Source organism: Lepisma saccharinum, chromosome 7 (genome assembly GCF_977018435.1).
Source record: "Lepisma saccharinum chromosome 7, izLepSacc3.1, whole genome shotgun sequence".
Lineage (NCBI taxonomy): Eukaryota > Metazoa > Arthropoda > Insecta > Zygentoma > Lepismatidae > Lepisma > Lepisma saccharinum.
Window position 1 is genome coordinate 22313948 of NC_139235.1, and position 20343 is coordinate 22334290.

General features: G+C 39.0%; 1 protein-coding gene across 3 annotated transcripts in view; it reads right to left on the bottom strand.

The window, feature by feature from the left end:
• The window catches only part of crp (transcription factor cropped), a 99625-nt gene extending 79807 nt beyond the window's left edge, over window positions 1-19818 (bottom strand). The window contains exon 1 of one of the 3 annotated variants that reach the window (XM_083125070.1): window positions 19608-19818. In XM_083125070.1, the coding sequence (XP_082981196.1) occupies window positions 19608-19693 (86 nt within the window). In that variant the 5' untranslated portion in view covers window positions 19694-19818. Of the gene's footprint in view, window positions 1-1949; window positions 2000-19437; window positions 19555-19607 lie in introns of those variants that run through there. The other 2 variants (XM_083125072.1, XM_083125073.1) reach the window with 2 other exon arrangements.
• Window positions 19819-20343: the final 525 nt, after the last annotated feature.

A 20343-nucleotide genomic window follows, 5' to 3' on the forward strand; every position in this document is an offset into this window, starting at 1 on the left:
TCCATTTTCAGCACAACATGCCACAGCAGCGGATGCAAGCAATGCCAAGGGCACCAAACTAGCTAACCGAGCAGAAATCGTCACTTCTTTGAGTCACCATGCTTGTAAAAAGAGCATGGTTATTATATCTTTCTTGCCACAATATACATCCTAACTAGTTACTTGCGCTCTTGCTGACAGAACAAAGTTTGTCTTTGGAATTGCCACAGATGAAAGTCGTTTAGTTCTCGGATCACACACTGGCCTACTCAGGCAGATGACGACGTTAGCTAGCTTGAAAGGTCTTAAAAAGTACAGTGAGGTCATGGCAAACACAAGGAACTGCTTATGTAAGATTTTTACAACACTTCCTACCTAGTCTAATTAGTGTACTTTCATGACACTGTACAAACATCTAAGTCAAACTTATCTGTGAAGAATCTGAATACGGTTGAATAAATATATTTCCACCAGTCAATTCCAACCATTTTCTACAGAAAGTGTCCGTCATCAAAATGTATATAAGATCAATACCATGGTCCAGAAATAACCAGGAAAATTATATGAGCAACAGTGGAATACAAATTGGGATTAAGAACTTGTAATCATTTAATATGATAATCTATGGACAAAAAGTTCATCTCGCCCTTTGTGTCAAGAGGGTTCATTTTCGTGTATAATCAAATGCGACAGATCTGAGCTAAAAAAATACTATAGTTAACTATCTCCCTAACATTTTATTTCGCAAATTGCTTTATCAATTACCATGTAAATAAAGTAGCATATGTACTCGCTAGTCTCTACTTATCTGCATTAATTGAGATTTGCACCTTCAATTGTGATGTATCATTAATATATTTGCCGAGTGATTCTTGAAACCTTATCTGGGAACGGAAATGCTTCCAGATAGAACCTTGCTGATAATGAAAGTGAGCAGGTGATAAAGGCACTAAGAAAGAAAACTGAACATGGCTGTCACGACAATTCCCACCATAAGGTGGCATCAATGGGCGAGGCGGATCCACGCTCAGGGCAAGAGAAGCGTTTTGTAGCAACATGGAAGAAGTTGCTACCTGAGGTCAGCATATTCGTCTGCACGGGCAAAATGAAAGATGACATAAGTTCAGGTACAATGAATGCACAAAGAAACGGCTACTGATTAAAGTTATCAGCGTTTACATAATGATCAATGCAATGGATGTACAGTGGGGTGCATAAGTATTACCAAGCAAATTGTCTATCTCCATGTTAATTCACTTTAGTTTACGCAACAAGTGTTTCAAGAATTGAAACAAAATACTAAATAAGTACTGACACCTCTGTACAAGCATACGCAAAAATCCGTTTCTTAAAAACACTTGGGATCCAAGAAAAAGCTTAATGGCAATAGTAATGGGCAATTCGGCAAACTATACTTGTGCGTCCACCGTACTGAAACAAAACTCCGAAGGAGCAGTCCATTCCTTGCACACACGTAAAGAGGGCTCCCGGTTCGACACCCGCCGGAAGCACATGGCACAGTGGTTCAGATCCCACTTTGATCTGTAGGTCAAGTTCTGATTGGCCTTTCTGTGCATAAAGTGGACAGAGCAACTTGCATGGTAGTATTTAAGTATCCCATTCTACACGACGCTTTTCGTATTTATTTATATGGGTTATTAAGTCGCGTTACTCGATGTGCCATGAGTTGGAAACATTTATGCAGCCGCAGCAAATAGAGAATTCAGTGGGGAGGAGCGGGAGAAATAATAGGAAAAACGAAAAGTTCTCATTTCCACGCTCGTTGGAGCAAAATCTAAAAACAAACGGAGGGGATATAGCAGCGAGTCCTTGCGGATAGCAGACTCGGGGAAAACAAACCCCTCCCCGCCTTCGCCGAGTTTATCTTTCAGATTCCACGAGGATGGCCACACCACGCGCCAGGCAGGAAAGCGACCTACAAAATATAAATAAAGCGCTGAGTGACCTACCTGTGTTAATAAGCCGTTCGAGGCCGCTTCGGGTGGAATATATCGATCATGGTGACTGTCCTTTATTGTTGACAACGGCGCATAACAAGGAAGCCATCGAACCAGGCCTGTGTATGTGTGGGTTTGCGTGCACTGGCATAAAGAAGGGGGTTTGGGAGGGGGGCAGCAATAACGAGGTCACAACACACGCGCCCCCTCGCTCACTTTCCCCTTACCTACACAACGCTAACATGCAATTCAAAGGTGATGCGACACGCGTCAAAACACACGATGAAAACATTTTGCGACCAAAATAACTCGTGCACAGACAATGCAAGTGGCGCCACGCTGTGGTCAATTTCCAAATATAACAGGAAGAGCAATGCGGAAGGGAAAAGGTATTCTACGAGACTTTTTCTTTTCATGTAAACAGCGATGCGGGTCTACATTTACGCCAGGCCTTGCCAACACATTCCAGCTCAACAGAATAGGTAATATGATAATACGTCAATCGAACACGTTGTCAAAATACTACTCTAAAGCAGACCCCACACTATTTACTAAGTTCAGGATAGACATGATTTCATTTTTAATTGCATTTTGCTTTTCTTTCTTTAGGCTATTGCGACAAGGATGATCAGAATCCTTCCAATCCTATGTCAGCAGATTAAATGATAGGTTCGACTGAGGGAAGGGTTTGATAAGACAAAAGGAATGGCCACGTACAGCCGATGGCAGAGATAATAGTAGGCAAATTGTCCATCACTATATTTATTATATTTTATTCCACATCGTCTGTTGTTTTAAAGTATGGAATTATGTTGATGTTAAACAGATATTGTTGTCTGCTCATTGACGTTTTTATTTCAATTCAAGATCACCACATTACGGGAAAAAAAGTGAAAATAGTGATCGGTAATTCGCCAACTATGTCTTTTACTGTTGGGTGTACAGTGGGATCCATGAGTATTACCGTGCAAATTGTCCATCCCCATGTTTGTGCACTTTATTTGACGCTAATTAATTAATACTGTATTATTATTACATGAATATGTAGAAGAAAGTAAAAGAATAGAAATATAACAACAAGTATTCATTATCTAGCTTACGTGTAGTTAAGTGGCCAAGATTTGCTTGGCAAGGAATTTAATGTCAAATAGAAAAATAATTGAATATTTATTGAATAGCAAAAAAGGTAGTTAGATCAAATTAACGAAAAGTAAAGTTCCATATTAATATTTTATGGATATTATCATTAGTGTCCATAAATCTTGGGGACCCTTCAAAGCCGTATGAGCCAAATTCCTTGCCTTCCAGTAAGTTCAGCGGAAATAACCATCGATTATATAACAAATGCTAAACAATTATATTTTGATATATATATATATATATATATATATATATATATATATATATATATATATATATATAATACTTTTACTACTTGGTAAGTCATTCGGGGGGGTCTGAACCCCTGGACCCTCCTAATTACGTCTTTGGTTGGGACATATTTCTAAGAATACACTGTTTCCTCTGCTGTAAACTTGATAAATTGAAGGTAAGTCCATCTGGTTCTCACACGACGTATTATTTATTCCCTATATTGTACTTCTTTCATGTAAAATAAAGGGTAATTTGCACGTAATGCCAACTTTGAAAAAATGAAGTGTTTTATTATATCATCTTTTATGATGATCATTCTCCAGCGTCGCTCATGACTGAACCGTTAGGCGCAACCTTACTGCAAATAAACATTAAAAAGAAAACTAAAATGTGATGTGCACAACGACAACTGTAATCTTGGAAGTAGATCTTTCCTGAAGAATATTGCGCGCCTTCTTCAAGGAATCACTTGGTGAAAAATTATTATTCCATTTTTGACGTAGATGGAGCTGGTGCTGCCGCACTGCATGCCGGGAAACAGCATGGGAGGCTCGACATGTGAGAGGAAGACGCGCGGGAAGCCGGCGCAGCTGGTCTGTGAAGTAATTCGAGTCACTTACTACGACTTCCTGCAAGCTGTCGGTCCTCCTCGTAGGATGATTGAAGGAGTGGCCGAAATGCAGCCCTTCCCCAGGCTACAGTGTTGCCGCTGCTAAGCTTCTTCCGCAGGGATGTTATCTTCACCGACACTTCCTCGTAGCGTGCATCTATCTAAATCTGCTACCATTTGTGTCACGTTGAGTGCGCTCTGCACAAAATCGTCGAGTCGACAGACTGTCAGATAAATATATATTTTATGCGCAGATCATCAACCAAAAAGTTGCCGCCCACACTAACAAAGACTTCATATTCAAGTTTTCAGAATTTTATTTATTTATTTATTTAATAGAAGATTCCAAATACAGCGTTAGCCATTTTACATTGGAACGTTTTTATAGAACATAAGGACAAAAAAAATAATAACATAATACATCAAAAATAATAACATAAAAAAAAATCACATGTGGTTAAAAGACTTACATATTTTTTTGCTAACTTTCTTCTAAAACTGTCCAGATTTTCAAAAATTTCTATTTGGCTTCCTAGATTATTATATTCACTGGGCAGTCTATGGAACAGAGAGCGCTGGATGAGACACAATCTCGGCTTCTGAGAGGCAAAAAGTTGAGTGCTTCTTGTTGAACGGGCAGGCACACGAAAGTGAATTTCCTGAAGAAGGTGGTCACTTCTGAGGTTGCCATTCACTATTTTATGTAGAAATATTTGGTCAGCCTGTCTATGTCTCTCTTGTGGAGTTTGGATATTTAACATTTGCAACAATTCAAAATTATTAAAGGCGACAAAGTAACATCGCTACATACGTTCTGAAACTTAATTCTGTAATTTTATGTTCAAACTTGTATATATTTCCATTGGTCAAATAAGTGGCATGCTCAGGTTTTACGAAACGAGGTACGTACTTACGCATACTTTTCTTAGTAGCCAGCCCTCAGTTTGCTACATTTTCCTGCTTTTGACGTTCTTTCTTTCTTTTTTTAAGAATACTGGTGCATAGGGGGGCGGGGGATATGTATCCCCGCCTTGGCACGTCACTGGGTCAGAGGTTGGCTTATGCTACCAGTAGTTCTCCCCTCTAAATCACAGTACCAGTAACCCACAGTTCTGATGCTCGGTGCATTTTGATTTTACCACCAATTTCATACCTGGTACAATACTACGACATAACACGAGCCCAACTGGCAGTGCCTCGCTAGTCTGCAAATTTCAGTGCAAGGTGTGCTACATGGTCGAGAGGTTGACATTTTGGCGTCTTGGTAACAGGGTCACCCCTTACACTCGGATTAGGTGAAACCAATGACAGACTGGTGTTCGAACCAAGGGCCTTTAGTGAGCGAGCACTTTATATGCACTCTGCCACGTCGAAACGTTCAAACTATCAATGTAAATATATCCTAAGATCCCAAAGCATTAAGTTACTCTAGAGGGGAGAGAAGAACTTTGCTGTCAACATAGATAACGTACAAAATAACTATTTATACATAATAAACGTTACAAAAATATGGAGTGAAAAGTGTGTTACTTATGTTCCTTGGCATGTGTACTAACGACAAATACTATTTCGTCCCAATATAAATTACAACATCCAACATTCACTTCATTTTCAAATTCTTTTAATTCTCAAACTATAACTGCCCCTTGGGCTGGGAAATGATGGTGCTTGAAGAGAAATATATTTGCTACAAAATACTGATACCTTTTGTACATTTCTAATCGGGGCACAAAAATTGTGACATTCATCAACTTGTATACAATTCTATTTATATTATTACACACAGAATGAACTTTAACTTACCTAGTCACAATAAATCCATTTCCTCGACAGTGTCAATAACAAAACACATTCGAAATCAACAAGACCTGACCAAGGTTTCTGTACTCGAAGATAATACACTGGCATCGAGTATCAGAAACGATCAAGGCGAAAGGCGAAAATGTACAGTGGTTCTTCTTCTTCTTCTTCTTTTTTTTTGTCCCTGTCAGCATTATCTTGTCGACTTTGGACATCGTTATTGTTTTTTTTTATTTCTTTTAATGTTTTCTTCTAAAGTTGGCAGTTAGTCTCACAAATTAATCGGAATCACAAATATATAACAATTATTATAAATAATTCACTTTTTTTTGTCCATTTTGCTGTTTCTTAAAAATCACTTTATATTTCAAGTCTACATTTTCGAGAATATGCATACAGCATCCATATTAATGAAGGGGATAAATCTGTTAAAATGGATGATAGTGATATTGGAAATGGAATTTTTAAACGTTGAAAACCTTTGTAGAGTATGATTTGTTGATCTGAATAGATTGGACATTCTAGAATTAAATGTTGAGCATCAGGATTATTATTGCCACATTTACAATTTTCTTGAGTTTTAATTTTTATTTTTGCTAAATGTGCTGGTGTACGTACGTGTCCTGTTCTTAATCTATTAATAAAAACTATGACTTGCCGTGGGAGTGTGTATGAATTGAACCAAGGGACTTTAGATTTAAATTCTGCAATCCATCTATATGTGTTGCCCACAAACTTAAATTGATCTTTGCACCATTTATGTACAGTGGGATCCATGAGTATTATCGTGCAAATTGTCCATGACTATTTTCATTATTTTTTCTCTTACATCCTGTGTGTTTTTCAGCGATGAATTTTTATGTATGCTGGTGAAGAAGTTGTCAACAGCTTGTTTTGAGTTTTCTTTTAATTCTTGAAGCTGTTATTGGGTCAAATAAATTGCACGAACATGGTGATGGACAATTTGCAAGGTAATACTCATGGATCCCACTGTACACGATAACTAACGTTGAATTATATATCGGAAAAGAGCAGTTTGTATTTTTCGTGACATTGTGAATGTCACAAACATTAGCAACAGTCCGGAAATAGTTTAAAAATAAGGCTGCCTATACTGAATACAAAGCAATGGTGGAATACACAAATTATCTTTTTTGAAGCATGACATTTCCTTTTCTTCAAAAATGTAAATAAGGTCAAAAATATCTTCGGGCATCCACTCATTTCTTAAAGTTATTCGGACATTACATTTTGTGGCAGCCGAAACGCTTGCCATAACTACACTATATGATCATTTGACTAATAGGGACTGGAACTAAAGTTTAATGTGGGATCCGAACCAATGTGCTACGTGTCTCAAGCAGGAATCGAACCCAGCACAACTTGATTACAAGGCGAAACACATTTAGCACTACATCACCAGATTACAAACAGTCCGTCATTAAATGTTCGTGGCAAACTGTGAAGAGTAAAGGAAGTTCTGCTGATATTCTGCAATAACAAACGTTTGTCGTACGGGAAAGAACCGCAGAGCATTTCAAAGGCAAAACAAACTGTACGTGATCACGTGCCAGACCTTCGGTGGAGTTATCGCAACAAACACTGAACACCTGAGGCGTCAATCTGGCGCCACACATATCTGCAGCCTACGATAAGGAAGCCGCCCACGAATACGCCAACGCTGCTCCCAGCATGCCAAGCGAATGGTACTTGTAACATGAAGGTGATACGCATTTCAAAGGAGTAGTAGTCAGCTGTTTAGAAGCCAGTCAGTCAGTCCCTAATCATGGTAGCCAACTGTAGAGATAAGTCGCTGATTTTGGAGGATATGTAACGGTAGGTGGCGATGACATTTATGGCAAGTGCCGAGCGAAAAAGGATCTTCTAAATTCTTCGTGTGAAAAAATTTAAATTGTCAACATCGACTAAAATAGTAGCTAGTGGCGGGAAATCATTCAAAATTAATCGACTAATTTAGGCTTTTCTTTGCGTTGATACAATATGCTTATTTCAAGTAATCAACTACATACACTTTCAGAAAAGTTTAAACTATGCAGAATGTTAATCGTAATTCGAATATGATTAGCGATTCTTCTTGAAAAACACAACCAATAGTATTTAATTTATTGGTTGCCATCAACTGGATGTAAGATAATGATCAATTCTTTTCTCGTGCAACGAACTAAAGGGAACCCAAATTGCCACAGGACTTTTAAAAATGTAAAAATAAAACTTCTAGAAAATCTGGATTATAACAACGCTTCTTTAATTAGATTTTTACATGCGATTTTGTTGGCTGCACTGTCCCTAACCTCGTCAGTTACGCAAACAAAAAAACTTTGGGGCATGCAAGTGTAAAACAACTGCTTAGATAAATGATCTGACAAAAAAGAAAAATTCTTATGGAATGAAAACCGTGTACCTCGCATCTAATTTGGTGACAAATTACAAAACAACATGAGGAAGTTTTAATGTTTCGAATGTCAACTCGTACAGGAGAATTAATCCAAAGAGGAATATATCGGACGATGTCTGGAATCCAATTTACCTATCTAGTAAATAGGATACATGAAATATTACCATGTAAACAGTTCACTAGTGCCACCTACCCAAATCGTTCCCAACTAATACATTACTTGAAATGCAGTTATGGGAACAGTCAGCCACGTTTGATGGGATTACACAATTAATTAAGGAAACCAATATCATTAGCATTGTTACTTGGTGTACAATACCTACAATAAATTCTGATTCGACGCAGAAACCAAACTACCTAATTCCTTCTGACCAGAATATCAGTAATGACACAATTATTTGTTTAGTCGATCGCCCTGTCATCTGCCGGAGAGTTCAAAATGAGAGGTGGTTAATCGTCACGACTTGTGCAACCATAGCAATGACGATATGTACAAGTTCTCTGGTTGATTTGGTTTGTTTTACGTTGCTTTTCTGCCAATTTGGGCTAATCAGAAATAAGATTAATTGAATTGTTGTTTTAAGCCACTTTATGCACAGAAAGGCTAATCGGGACTGGACCTACAGCTTAAAGTGGGATCCAAATCACTGTCATGTGCTCCCATCGAACCCGGGACCTCTTGATTACAAGGTGACAAATTTACCACTACACAATCAGAAAGATGAAGATGAGTGATGATATGACGAAGGGACGCTCACAAATAACATCCATACCCAGGCCGGGATTCGAACCCAGGATCCCTAATGTCATAGCACGGTGTTATAACCACTCCGCCACGGAGGTTGGCGAAATTTTAAGTTTTCGTGTGACTAGGTGTTAAATACGTAAGAATCCGGGCTCCAGTGATAAATATTCAACAAACAATAAAAAGCACGTTTCAGCAAAATGAAAATTACAATGAAAAATAACTCGGTGTGAAGGCACCCTTCAAGAGTAAACCCACCACCAAGGATGTATTTAAGGGGTCCAGGGGATCCGGACTCCCCGAAAGACTTACAAAGTATTAAAATTAAATAATGAAAATGTAATTGTTTTAGCCTTTGTTATATAATCTATGGTTATTTATATCCTCCGCCAAAGATTTGTGCACACTACTATTTATGATAATATGCATAAAATATTAATGAGGAACTTTATTCTTCATGAATTGAATCAAACTTCTTTTTTGTTATTCAATATTTTTTTTTCTATTCGACATTAATTTCTTTGCCAGGGCAGTTGTTTGTATATAAATTTTTGCGATCTTATCTACATAAGTACACGTACGCTAATGGATACGTGCTGTTATATCTGTATTCCTATACCTTATTTGTACCTGTTCAAGTAATAATACTAATTAATTTGCATATTCAATTAATATTATTGAAATTATTATATTGAGACACTTGGTCGGACACCCCCCAAATATATTTCTAGATACGTGCCTGGATATGTTCCGGGGGGGGGGGGGGTGTCCGAACCAAGTGTCTCAAAATAATAGTAATAATAATAATGTTTAAACAAAAATAATAATTATATTAAATTAACTAAAATATTCAAATTAATTAATATTACATGAATAGGTATAAGTATAGTGATATCACAGCACGTATCCATTATATAGTTTACGTGTAATTAAGGTCGGCAAAATTTGTACAAAAAAATGTTCTGGCAAGGAAATTAATGTCAAATAGAGAATTTAATACTTATTAAATGTAAAAAAAGGTTGTTAGATCCGGTTGACGAAAGTTCCTGGTGATACTTTATGAATGTTATGCTGTAAGTAGTAATAAATCTAACATAAATCTACTTTGCCACTGTCATTAAAAGCAGTATGATTACAATACAATTATAATCCCTTGCTTTCCGATAAGTTTGGCGGAACCCTCGATTAAAGAACAAGTATATTTTCATTATTTAATATTAGTTATTTTTTGTAATTAGTACGTCTTTTGGGGGGTACGACACCCCCCTCAATACGTCCTTGGTGCCTGTCCACCACCTCTATCAAACGTCGTCCCCAATGTTGCTTTGAGCAATTTGACATAAGGTACGAACTGGGCGTGTCCTTTCCACGAGAGAAAGTGTCGCGAGAAGTACATCGGCTCGATAGCGTCTGGAACGGTCCCAGAATATCTGTCAGCATGGCACGAAGCAAAATAAGGCTCGACCATGGGCGTCGAGTAGGACGATCCTCCCGTATCTCGAAGGGTTTCTCCGAGTGTGTCTATATTGGGATCGTCTGGTGCAAGGATGTCGGCGGAACATGCTTCTCGGCAGCCGAACGCGCCAGCGTATCCAGCTGTTCCGTCAGGAGGAAAAAAGGACAGCATGACCTGACGCACACGTTCAGTATGGAGGCGTCGTTTCCATTTGTGTCTTTTTTTCTGCACCAGGGTGACCTTGAGGAACTCCAGCTGATCGAGAACCGGTATGTTACACTGGAATGTATGATCTTCCATATACAGCTTTATGAGCTATGGCACGGTGGTAGTGGCAGAAGCAGACGTGAAATTAATCGTTTTACTGTGTGAAATAAATATGCAGATTATCCACAAACAACGATAACAACAAAACGCTATCATGATGATGGTTAATTGATACCTGAAACATCAACATATCCAGTTACCCAGTAAACCAATTACCAACGTGCATGCAGAACACAAACCTAGGAACTTCCGACTACCACGCCTATTATAATAATAACACAAAGAAACAACTGCTTAACCTATGCACAGTCGGCTGCATAAATAACAACACGCAAATTGTCCAACACTATGTGCATTATTTTTTCGTAAATCTTACCTTTTAATGGAATGAAACTGTGCGAGTGCATGAGCATTCTACAATTTTGGGATATTCTTTTTTAAAATCTTGAACCTTACACTAAGTGAAACAATATGAATGAACACTGCCATGGGCAACTTTCCTCGTAATATTTATGGATCCTACGGTACAACCACCGACATCAATACTTTTGACAAATGTAAGAATAGACAAAATGTCTACCATGATGTTGATATGCAATGAGAGGTTGGAAAAGATCGGTTTTATTCTGATAACTAAACAAAGATGTGCACAAATATATGATTTATTATTCGATATCGTCTTAGTTGGAAGTTCTACACTCGTCAACATATAATGGTTGGTAATGCGGAGATTATACCGTGCCTTTTTTTACTTTTCCTAGTCCCAATTTCTGAAGTTTTTAGCACACAAAAAATCCTGCTAATAATTACCAACATCCATTTCACAAGTAATTACATTTTTTTGTGATTCTACGTTAAAGAGTGTAACAAATTACTCACTATTGATTTCAGTAATCAGGTTTCAATCATGTGTTCTACAAACGTGTAGCCAAGAGACGTAATTTGGGAAGTGTTTTCAGGGCTTGACAAGTCATATACCACGGATCTTCAGAATGAACATTGCTATTAAATACTGTATTCCGGTATCTGCACAGATTTCAATCGAGAAAGTAAGTACTTTCACTTTTTGTTACAAAAAAAATCATTTGATTTGATTTAGTTTATTTTACTTCGCGTTTTGTGCCTCTTGGCTAATTTGCGAAGATGGGGATGAGTACAAAAAAAAAAAATCATGCCAGGGGTGTAACCTTATTGAAAGTCAATAGTTAGGGAGAGATTTTAGGCTATATGCCCTTTGCTATTCATGTATTAAAATTGTGGCTCCATTGTCTTAAATACGTTTCATCATATTCGGAGTCTGATAGTGCTCCATTGCATAAAAAATGCCTTTTTGGGCCTCCCGACGCCGTAGTGGTAACGCCGTCGCCTTGTAATTAAGAGGTCCCGGGTTCGATACCCGGCGGAGGCATATAGTAGTTCGGATCTCACAGGTCCAAACCTGATTATTTAGCTTCCTGTGCATAAAATGGACTTAAAAGCAACATTTAAGACCTTGCAGAAGGTAATTTTGAGTACCCCTACAATTTCATCTAACCAGCATTGTCGCGATTAACCAAAAGTAACAGATTGACTTGGGGTTGTAAGTCTACTTTTTGCACAGTAAGACTAATGGGGACTGGTCCTACAGTTTAAAGTGGGATCCGAACCCCTATGTGCCTCCACCGGGTATCGAACCCGGGACACCTGGATTACAAGGCGACGACGCTACCATTGCGCCACCAGGGAGACCCCCCCCCCCCAAATGACAGAAAAGCGACAAATATACAAGAGAATTTAAAAATAAAGTCAATAAGTGAGCGACTGACAATTTTGCACAAGTACACTGATAGCAGGATCGAACGCACCCGATGTGACAAAACATTCAACACGAAATGTCCTCGCTTTCGTCCATGAGCACGGTGCCCCAGACGCTTGGCCGCCCGCCAAGTCCCAGCTGCTCGGGTGTCGATAACTTAGGAAGGCCAACGAGAGGCAGATACCGAGACTCCCAAGGCTCCGAAATCAGTCAGTTATAGCCGCTATCAGACTAGCAAAGCAGGCATGAAGGATTGCACAACACAGCTGATAGGGAAATGCGGACTTTAGAATCTCACATCAACTGAGGGAAAGTACAAACCCGCAACCAAACACTACCGGCTTACGCACGTTTCCGACAAATACCTGCAGTTTCTGGCGAGCAACTGTCGCTATCCACATTATCGTTACGAATTACGGAACACAGAAAAATACCCGATGATATATTCGAGCCGCATGACGACCTAATATAAAAAAATAAATAACGATACGGCTACGGTTCGTTTTCACAAGAGAACGGTTAAATATTAAAACTTATCGCATGTGCATACCACCGTGCCAAAAACCACATACGACGGGTCTGGAGTAAAACTCTACTCGAGTTGATGCGACCACCACCAGGCTCCGATCGTCCCCTCCCTGGTACGCATGAATTGGATGAGGTCCGAGAATCGAAACCAGATCTACCGTGTGCAGCGAAACGTCTTACGAACAGACCGCCGCGACTTTCACTTATGAATGAACTGTAGTTTCCCCCCCCCCCTGTATATCATACATTTGGTCATGACTGATAAAGGCTCGCGTTGTCAGGCGAGAAATAAAATACAAAATTAATCAAGTATGATTGAATGCAAAGTTACCCTGTACTATTTTAATTAATTTTTCTCTTACAACGAACATTTTTCGAAGAAGTAACACTGTGACACATTGCATTCGGCAAAGCAAAGTACATGAACATAACGATCGACAAAATTGTCTGGTAATATTCATGCACCGCAAAGAATTAGCAGTGGGTTACATAAACAGTGCAATATTGATACATATTGTACAAATATATTGCACACAGGAAAAAACTGAGCAGTTCATTACGAAGTAGGATGCATAAATATTAGCAAGCAAACTTTCCATCACCGTGTTCACTTAAAATATAAAACAAAACCGCACAGCTGCTGTCCATTCCGTAAAAACATGTAGGATGCAGGAGAAAAAATGGTCATGGAGAATTTGCCGAAATAAACAATTTTATGAAAATTTCCTAATCTATTTTAGTTTGGGATTAGGGATTCACAGATAGTCCAGCTGGCTTAGAATATATGTTGCTGACCCCTGGCTTCGCTGTGTGCTATGCTAACCACTCGCCAGATAGGCCGGCTCACGCAATAGCAGTTCTTTACAAGTACTGCTGGAAAAACAAAATACATAAGCTAGGACATGAAGACGAAGCAGACTTTTAAAAAGGGTAGGAAAGAACCATTATGCAACAACCTTGGTGCACAACGTATGTACGGTACAGTTATAAAAAAAACAATGCACCCCCTGCGGCCAGGTACAAGTGCGCCGCTCGGTGATTCATGGACAAGTTCCACGCCATAAGAGGCAGTGCTCTCCACAATTGGTGCGAAGTGAGCCTAGCGCCGGATCGACCGCCTACGACCTGCACCAAAGCTGCATTCCTACGTGATCGTCTGGAATCCTACTACACTGACTGGGCGTGGCCATAGCAACGACTCATTCTTAACAATGTACCCGCCGGGATCGGCCCAACTAATGGTTAACCTATCGTGAAATTGTACTTGTTGGTTGGCGCACGTGTTCATCACTATCGTGAAATTGTACTTGTTGGTTGGCGCACGTGTTCATCACTGACCGATCTGAGAAATCGTCGGTAGACACGTGAGTCTTGCCTTATTTTATTCAATTCCTAGACAAAGAGTACGTTACTAAAGAGAAATCACAACTTTTTAACTTCCACGCTCCCGTCATCTAAAACTTATTTTCCTCTTCAATAACGGATATACGTAGTTTATTCCATGAAGCGAACACGATAGAATGAAATGTGATTGATTTAGTTTATTTTACTGCCCTTTTCTGCCAGTTTGAGGATGAGTTTCTTATAAGTTTGCTTTATGCACAGACGGCTAATCAGGACTGGACCTACAGTTTAATGGGATCCGAACCACTGTGTCTCCACTGGGTATCAAACCCGGGACCCCTTCATTACAAGGCGACTACGTTACCACTACGCCATCGTGGAAGCCCTACTTTGAAGATGGGGTGACTGGTGATAAGATGAGATGGATCAGAAATATGTTAGGACAACACCAACACGGACCCCACAGAAGATTATACTGGGTGTGTCCAGACGCCCAAGCCTCGCTAGACGTAGGTGAAAAGGGGGTTGACATTTGAGTGTCTTCGGAAAAGTTACCCCTTTAGAATACTGCAATGACAGTGCAAAAGAGGTCAGTAAAACTATTTTCATGGTTTCATCCTTAGTATATTCTGTTCCATCACAGTTTCTCTACGTGGGTCTTTTATAATGAGCGAATTCTTATAATGTTAAAATCGCATCGGACTATCAAATGATGATGTGCAGCGAAACTTGAGATTTTGTTTAAATTCTCGAATTAAGTGCGATGTACACCCAACAGCAAATCAGTAGACGAATTGTCCATCATGTTCTTCATTTGGTCTGTATTACACAAAGTGATATAATTAATTGAAATAATGACATCAATAAACAGAGGGCAATGCCTGCTTCGAACAAACGTACTTTTATTCCTTAAAACAACACAGGATGTAGAATAAAAAAGTAAGGAAGATAGTGGTGGGCAATTCGCCTACAATTATATTTGCGGTTGACTGTACATGTGATCATGATTAACAAATAAATTGCAAACAGGGAAGGATGCAGCTGACGCAGCAAAGACAGATCACATGTAAACAAAGTGCAGCACTCATCGGGTTATATCACGCGTTATCCAGTTGGCAGATAAGAAGTTCCTTTCCCTCGCAAACTGACGTTAGGATCATCTACTCGCTCCCAAGAGGAACTCAACTTGTGCCGTTTATTCAGTTGAACGACAAAAACAGTGTTTTGTGCGCTAGGAAAACTTTGCAGCGCGTTTCTTTGTGCCAACCCCGACGATGAGGATGAATGATGCATAATTTAGTGGCCAATAACCTTCATGATGAGGTTCTTGCACCTACTTTCACTTACATCAAGGTCAAATCGAAAATATTAACCTTATCTTAGACTATACAGTCTGAGCGAAATATTGCAACTACTCACACTAAGAGCATACTGAAAAAAACGTGTTATGTACCTTTTTATTTTCTACTGGTGCACGTCAAAATTCCGCGCAAAATACGCATGTTGGCGCAAACCCTGTTTACGTATTAACCCAAGGAAATAAGCCACGATAATCGGGAAACAGAATATGAACAATCCCGTGCAATTTCTGCCATGGAATTTCAAACATGATCAGCATTCCAACACGAAAGTAGTTTCCTATCTACCAAAGCCGACCGTCTGTCCGTTAACGGGCGAGTTTCTGTCTTGTTTGATCCTTTTTTCCTCTCGGGCGGACGGACCTACCCTGCCGTACTCTTCCATTGAACACGACACTCATCCACACCTGAATTCCCCTCCCCCATCCTTTCCTTCAAGTCCAGACGAGAAAAGAAGACGGGGAAAAAAACTGAATCCTGGAGGGGAAGCTTTATTCCATTGAAAACCAGACTGCCAAGATTCAATGCCCCAAACCTGGCTGGAAGAAAGATCCCCCGGCGGAATGGTTAGGAAGAAAATAAGAAAAGATTTCAGGCTGAAAGGCTTAGGTATGCAATGGATCGACTCTCATGAATGAATGAACGGATGCTCAGAATTAATCGCCAGATGCTAGTAAGACACCTCGATCTAGAACAAATACTCTAATTTCGTCAAATGGCCAACACAAAGTGGAAAATTTCCCAAGAATATCGAGTATCACACGATGAGAATTGGGGTAATGAATGACAATATGGTCACAGGTAAATCCTACTCAACTAATATTGATAAATGTTGTAGACATTTAGCATCATTTAGAATTGTAGCTCGCAGAAAATACAAATAAACTGAAGCTAAGAGACCCTTTCAACATACATATGTACGCAATATTATTAGGCGTGTTTAAACATATCTGCTACACTTATGCACAGTAAGGTTAACCGCGACTGGACCTACAGTTTCAAGTGGGATCTGAATACCTATGTGCCTCCACCAGGTATCAAACCCTGATTCTAAACAAGAGAGTGATTAAAAATATGCATAATGAATTGCAGAATTACAAAGTACCTGGTACTTGTTAACAAATAAAAAAAAAATGATAAAGCCTGAATGCATGGAAAAAAATAACGAAAATAAAACAATCATAATTTGATTGATTAATGCTGCTGTTAGAATGTCCTAGTTCGCAGACCTCCAAAATCCACATTTCTGTGTACAGTCACTTGTGACTATTGTGTTCTTCAAAACTTGATTGAATTGCAAGCCTAGAGTCTGACACAGTGAAGTCAATGAAATCTCCCGTACATCTCGCAACTAATTTGTTTACACAAACTTAGAAAACAATTACAGTTAAAGTTTCAGCAAATATACACAAACGAACTACCCTACAATTTTTTTTATTACAATCCTGTTAATTCGTTACTAGGGTCCAATTTCTTATCATATTACATATTTTCCCCTTCGTTATGTAGTCTAAAAACAAATGCTGGCATATTACATAAGGAATAATATGTAGGAATATCATACTACATATGTTCGTGCATAATGTGGTATTTGGTCCACTTCTCTGGCTTTCATTGAGCAGACATATGTGTACAAGAAAAATTGAAGATACCATTTTCCCAAATATTCTGTAATTTTTATCTGATTGTGGTGTGCTTATCGTTGTATCATTCAACGAGAATATTCTTACATAATGTGGAAATTTCGATGCATGTCGCATGAAGCCAGATCAGGCTACTGGACTGTACACAAAAATGTTTGCCATCCACATTTCCAATTTAATATGATCACGAAGCTTTAAGCTCATTATAATTTCATTATTTCAGTTCGGAGCAAAGTAACTTGTAATAATTAAAAATTTGACAAATTAATTTCGAATAATTACTTTACTGTCAGAAACCTAAAAAATTGAATAAGAAGTAAGGAAATGACCAAAGGCTATGAAAATATTACATTACATATTTTGCTATATATACATAAAATCCAAGCCAGAGTCATTAGCATTACCAATGCAACAACTGTCAGGCAAGTTTTATCTACATATATGCGTCACTGTGAATACATGCAAGCACAGCAAGGACTGACTGCATATGGTCATATCATCAAAATAACTAATAACGTGGGGACGGATAAGATAAAAAAACATTTGGAAAGGCTCATGTCTCAGACAGGGCAGTTTTACTTGCAACCGAGATTACTCAAACACCATTTCAGATACCTTACACTGCCCCACAGCAGTATTATAATGACCAGTGAAAAACCAAATCTCAAGTTGTTATTAATTTTAGGCACAAATGGCATTTAATCATGAAAATATTGTCTTTCATCACTGCACAAGATCAACACAGTTTAATATACTATGACTTGCTATGCAATGCTTCACTGTAAAATAGCAATAGCTGTCAAAAAAAAAAAATTTCCAAACAAAAACCTCAAAAGCCAAATCATCCAAGTGCAACTACCATATGGGATTTAAAGTTCGTGAAGGAAGTCCACAACACATTTTTAAAAATATATAAGCAAAGTTCAATCATGCCAATGTAGCGAACATCAACTAAAGTATGTGCAGTGTTCGAAGTAAGGAGACGTTGAATGCTGTTCCCCACCCCACTCAAGAAAATATGCCTAAAGCAACCCCGCAGTTGGGATAATTTGAGTAAACATCCCATCTACTTCGTTGTCTCGTGTTGAATTATACAAGCATAACCTGCCCAAAAAAAAATTCACTCGACATTACAAGTCTCGGCATCTATACAATCGTAGCCATAGCAATAAAGGCGTGGCGCTGACGTAGGCATCACAAGCCGGTGAATCAACGGGCGTACCTGAATGAATACACGCACCAAACCCTACGTCTAATTTTCGAATAATATGATCACCCGAAGGATGGCACTAAGATTTTTACAACTTTCTTCTACTATATAGTTCGTTTTGTTATCACTTTTCGAATAATCATCCCGTCTCGGAAAATGCATGATACAACGCAAGCAAGCATTAACTAATAAAAATGCACACATTATAGTTCTCGACAAAAGAGATGCAATAAGTAACTAGCATACTCTGCAATCCTCATCTAAAACATCTAGACCAAAACACGTTATCCACAGCTACGATTTAAAAGGGATCCTTGCAAAAAAAATCTCTTCTACGGTACCTATTTTATCGCCGCATCACAACATCGGAAAAGCAAAAACAAAACTACCTTCTTTACATTTTTAACCAACTGTAACCGCTTTTCGGTTTCCATATCCCAACCCCATCAACGCTCTAAAAACAATGGTGTGCGCTCGAATCCTTTACCAGTTTAAATTTATCTAACGTCAGAGCTGATTCAAAACGGTATAATATCCACTGCACACTATGTATTCCACCATGAACACAGTATCACACGGATATTTCAAATTAAAAAGCCTACGAAACATATTATGTAAGATACGAAATGATAAGATGCGAACATTGAGCCACGTGGTTCAACATTTCGAGAACAATAAAACGCCAAGCTAAAACCCAACTATCGTGGCGATTCGGTTGCCATGGGACTTATTCATCACCCAATGTTTATCTACTGACTCATCCTATGCACTATCGTGCACCAAAGTATCGCATTTAGTCACAATCAAAACATGTGACCGTGTATAAATGTCAACATGGCGCGAGCGAACAGCTGACCCACCCCGGCTGTGTGGCTACTTTCGACGGGGCACCTCCCACCGGCTCACCAAAAACAAAACTGCGCTTTATTCTCCAAACGTTGAATCAATACTCACTTCTAACTCAGATCTGTACACTTGTTATCACCTCGACACACAGGAAATCACACCAGTACTCAACGTAAAACCTTACAAGTTCCCCACAAACGTACACATTTTCCACACACACACACACACAGAAAAAAACACTCGCAGTTGTAGCGTCATGCGGCGGTTAGTTCGCTTACCTGCACAAGCTTCCGATAACTTCCTGATCCTGGTGTTGTAATTCTTCTATACGACGCTTCTCTCCACTTCTACTAAATACTGACATATCTTCTCTATCAGTACTACTAACGCAAGGTTACCAACCTCGTTAAAACACACAAATTTAACACTTTTTAAAGTTCAATTGTCCGGGCGAATCACACATACAACCCCTCCAAGCGTTTCGTAATGGCGTTCTTTGGCGGGAAACAGCTGAACAGTTGGACCACGTACATCATATCCTTCCGCGAAGGTAGGGTTTCACGAAACATGTTCTTTCACGTTCAAAAGCGTCTTGTGTATGATGTGTCCCCAAAATATGTGTACGAAACGTAATTGAGTGTCATAATTTACTAATTTTGGTATTTCCAGTACTATTTTCTCAATAATGGCGGACTATATTTTTGTCGAGTGATGAACAACGCGTATCTGGTAAGGCGGCCGACGCGCGGGAAGCTGCAGATACACATCTGCCAGCTGTGTCCCCTTTACGCAGGTTTCCCGGCAAGGAGAATTTGGAAACGAATCGTACCGTACATGCAAGAACTTTATTATTTCTTATATCCGTTAAGCACTTCGCTAATGAATATCGGTACAATGGCATAATTTACATTTTCTCAAGTATTGACATCTGAAATTGCAACATAAAACGTTCGGAAAAGGTATTTTTCAACTAACACAAAGAGCGAGATTCTCAATGAATGCTCTACTACACTA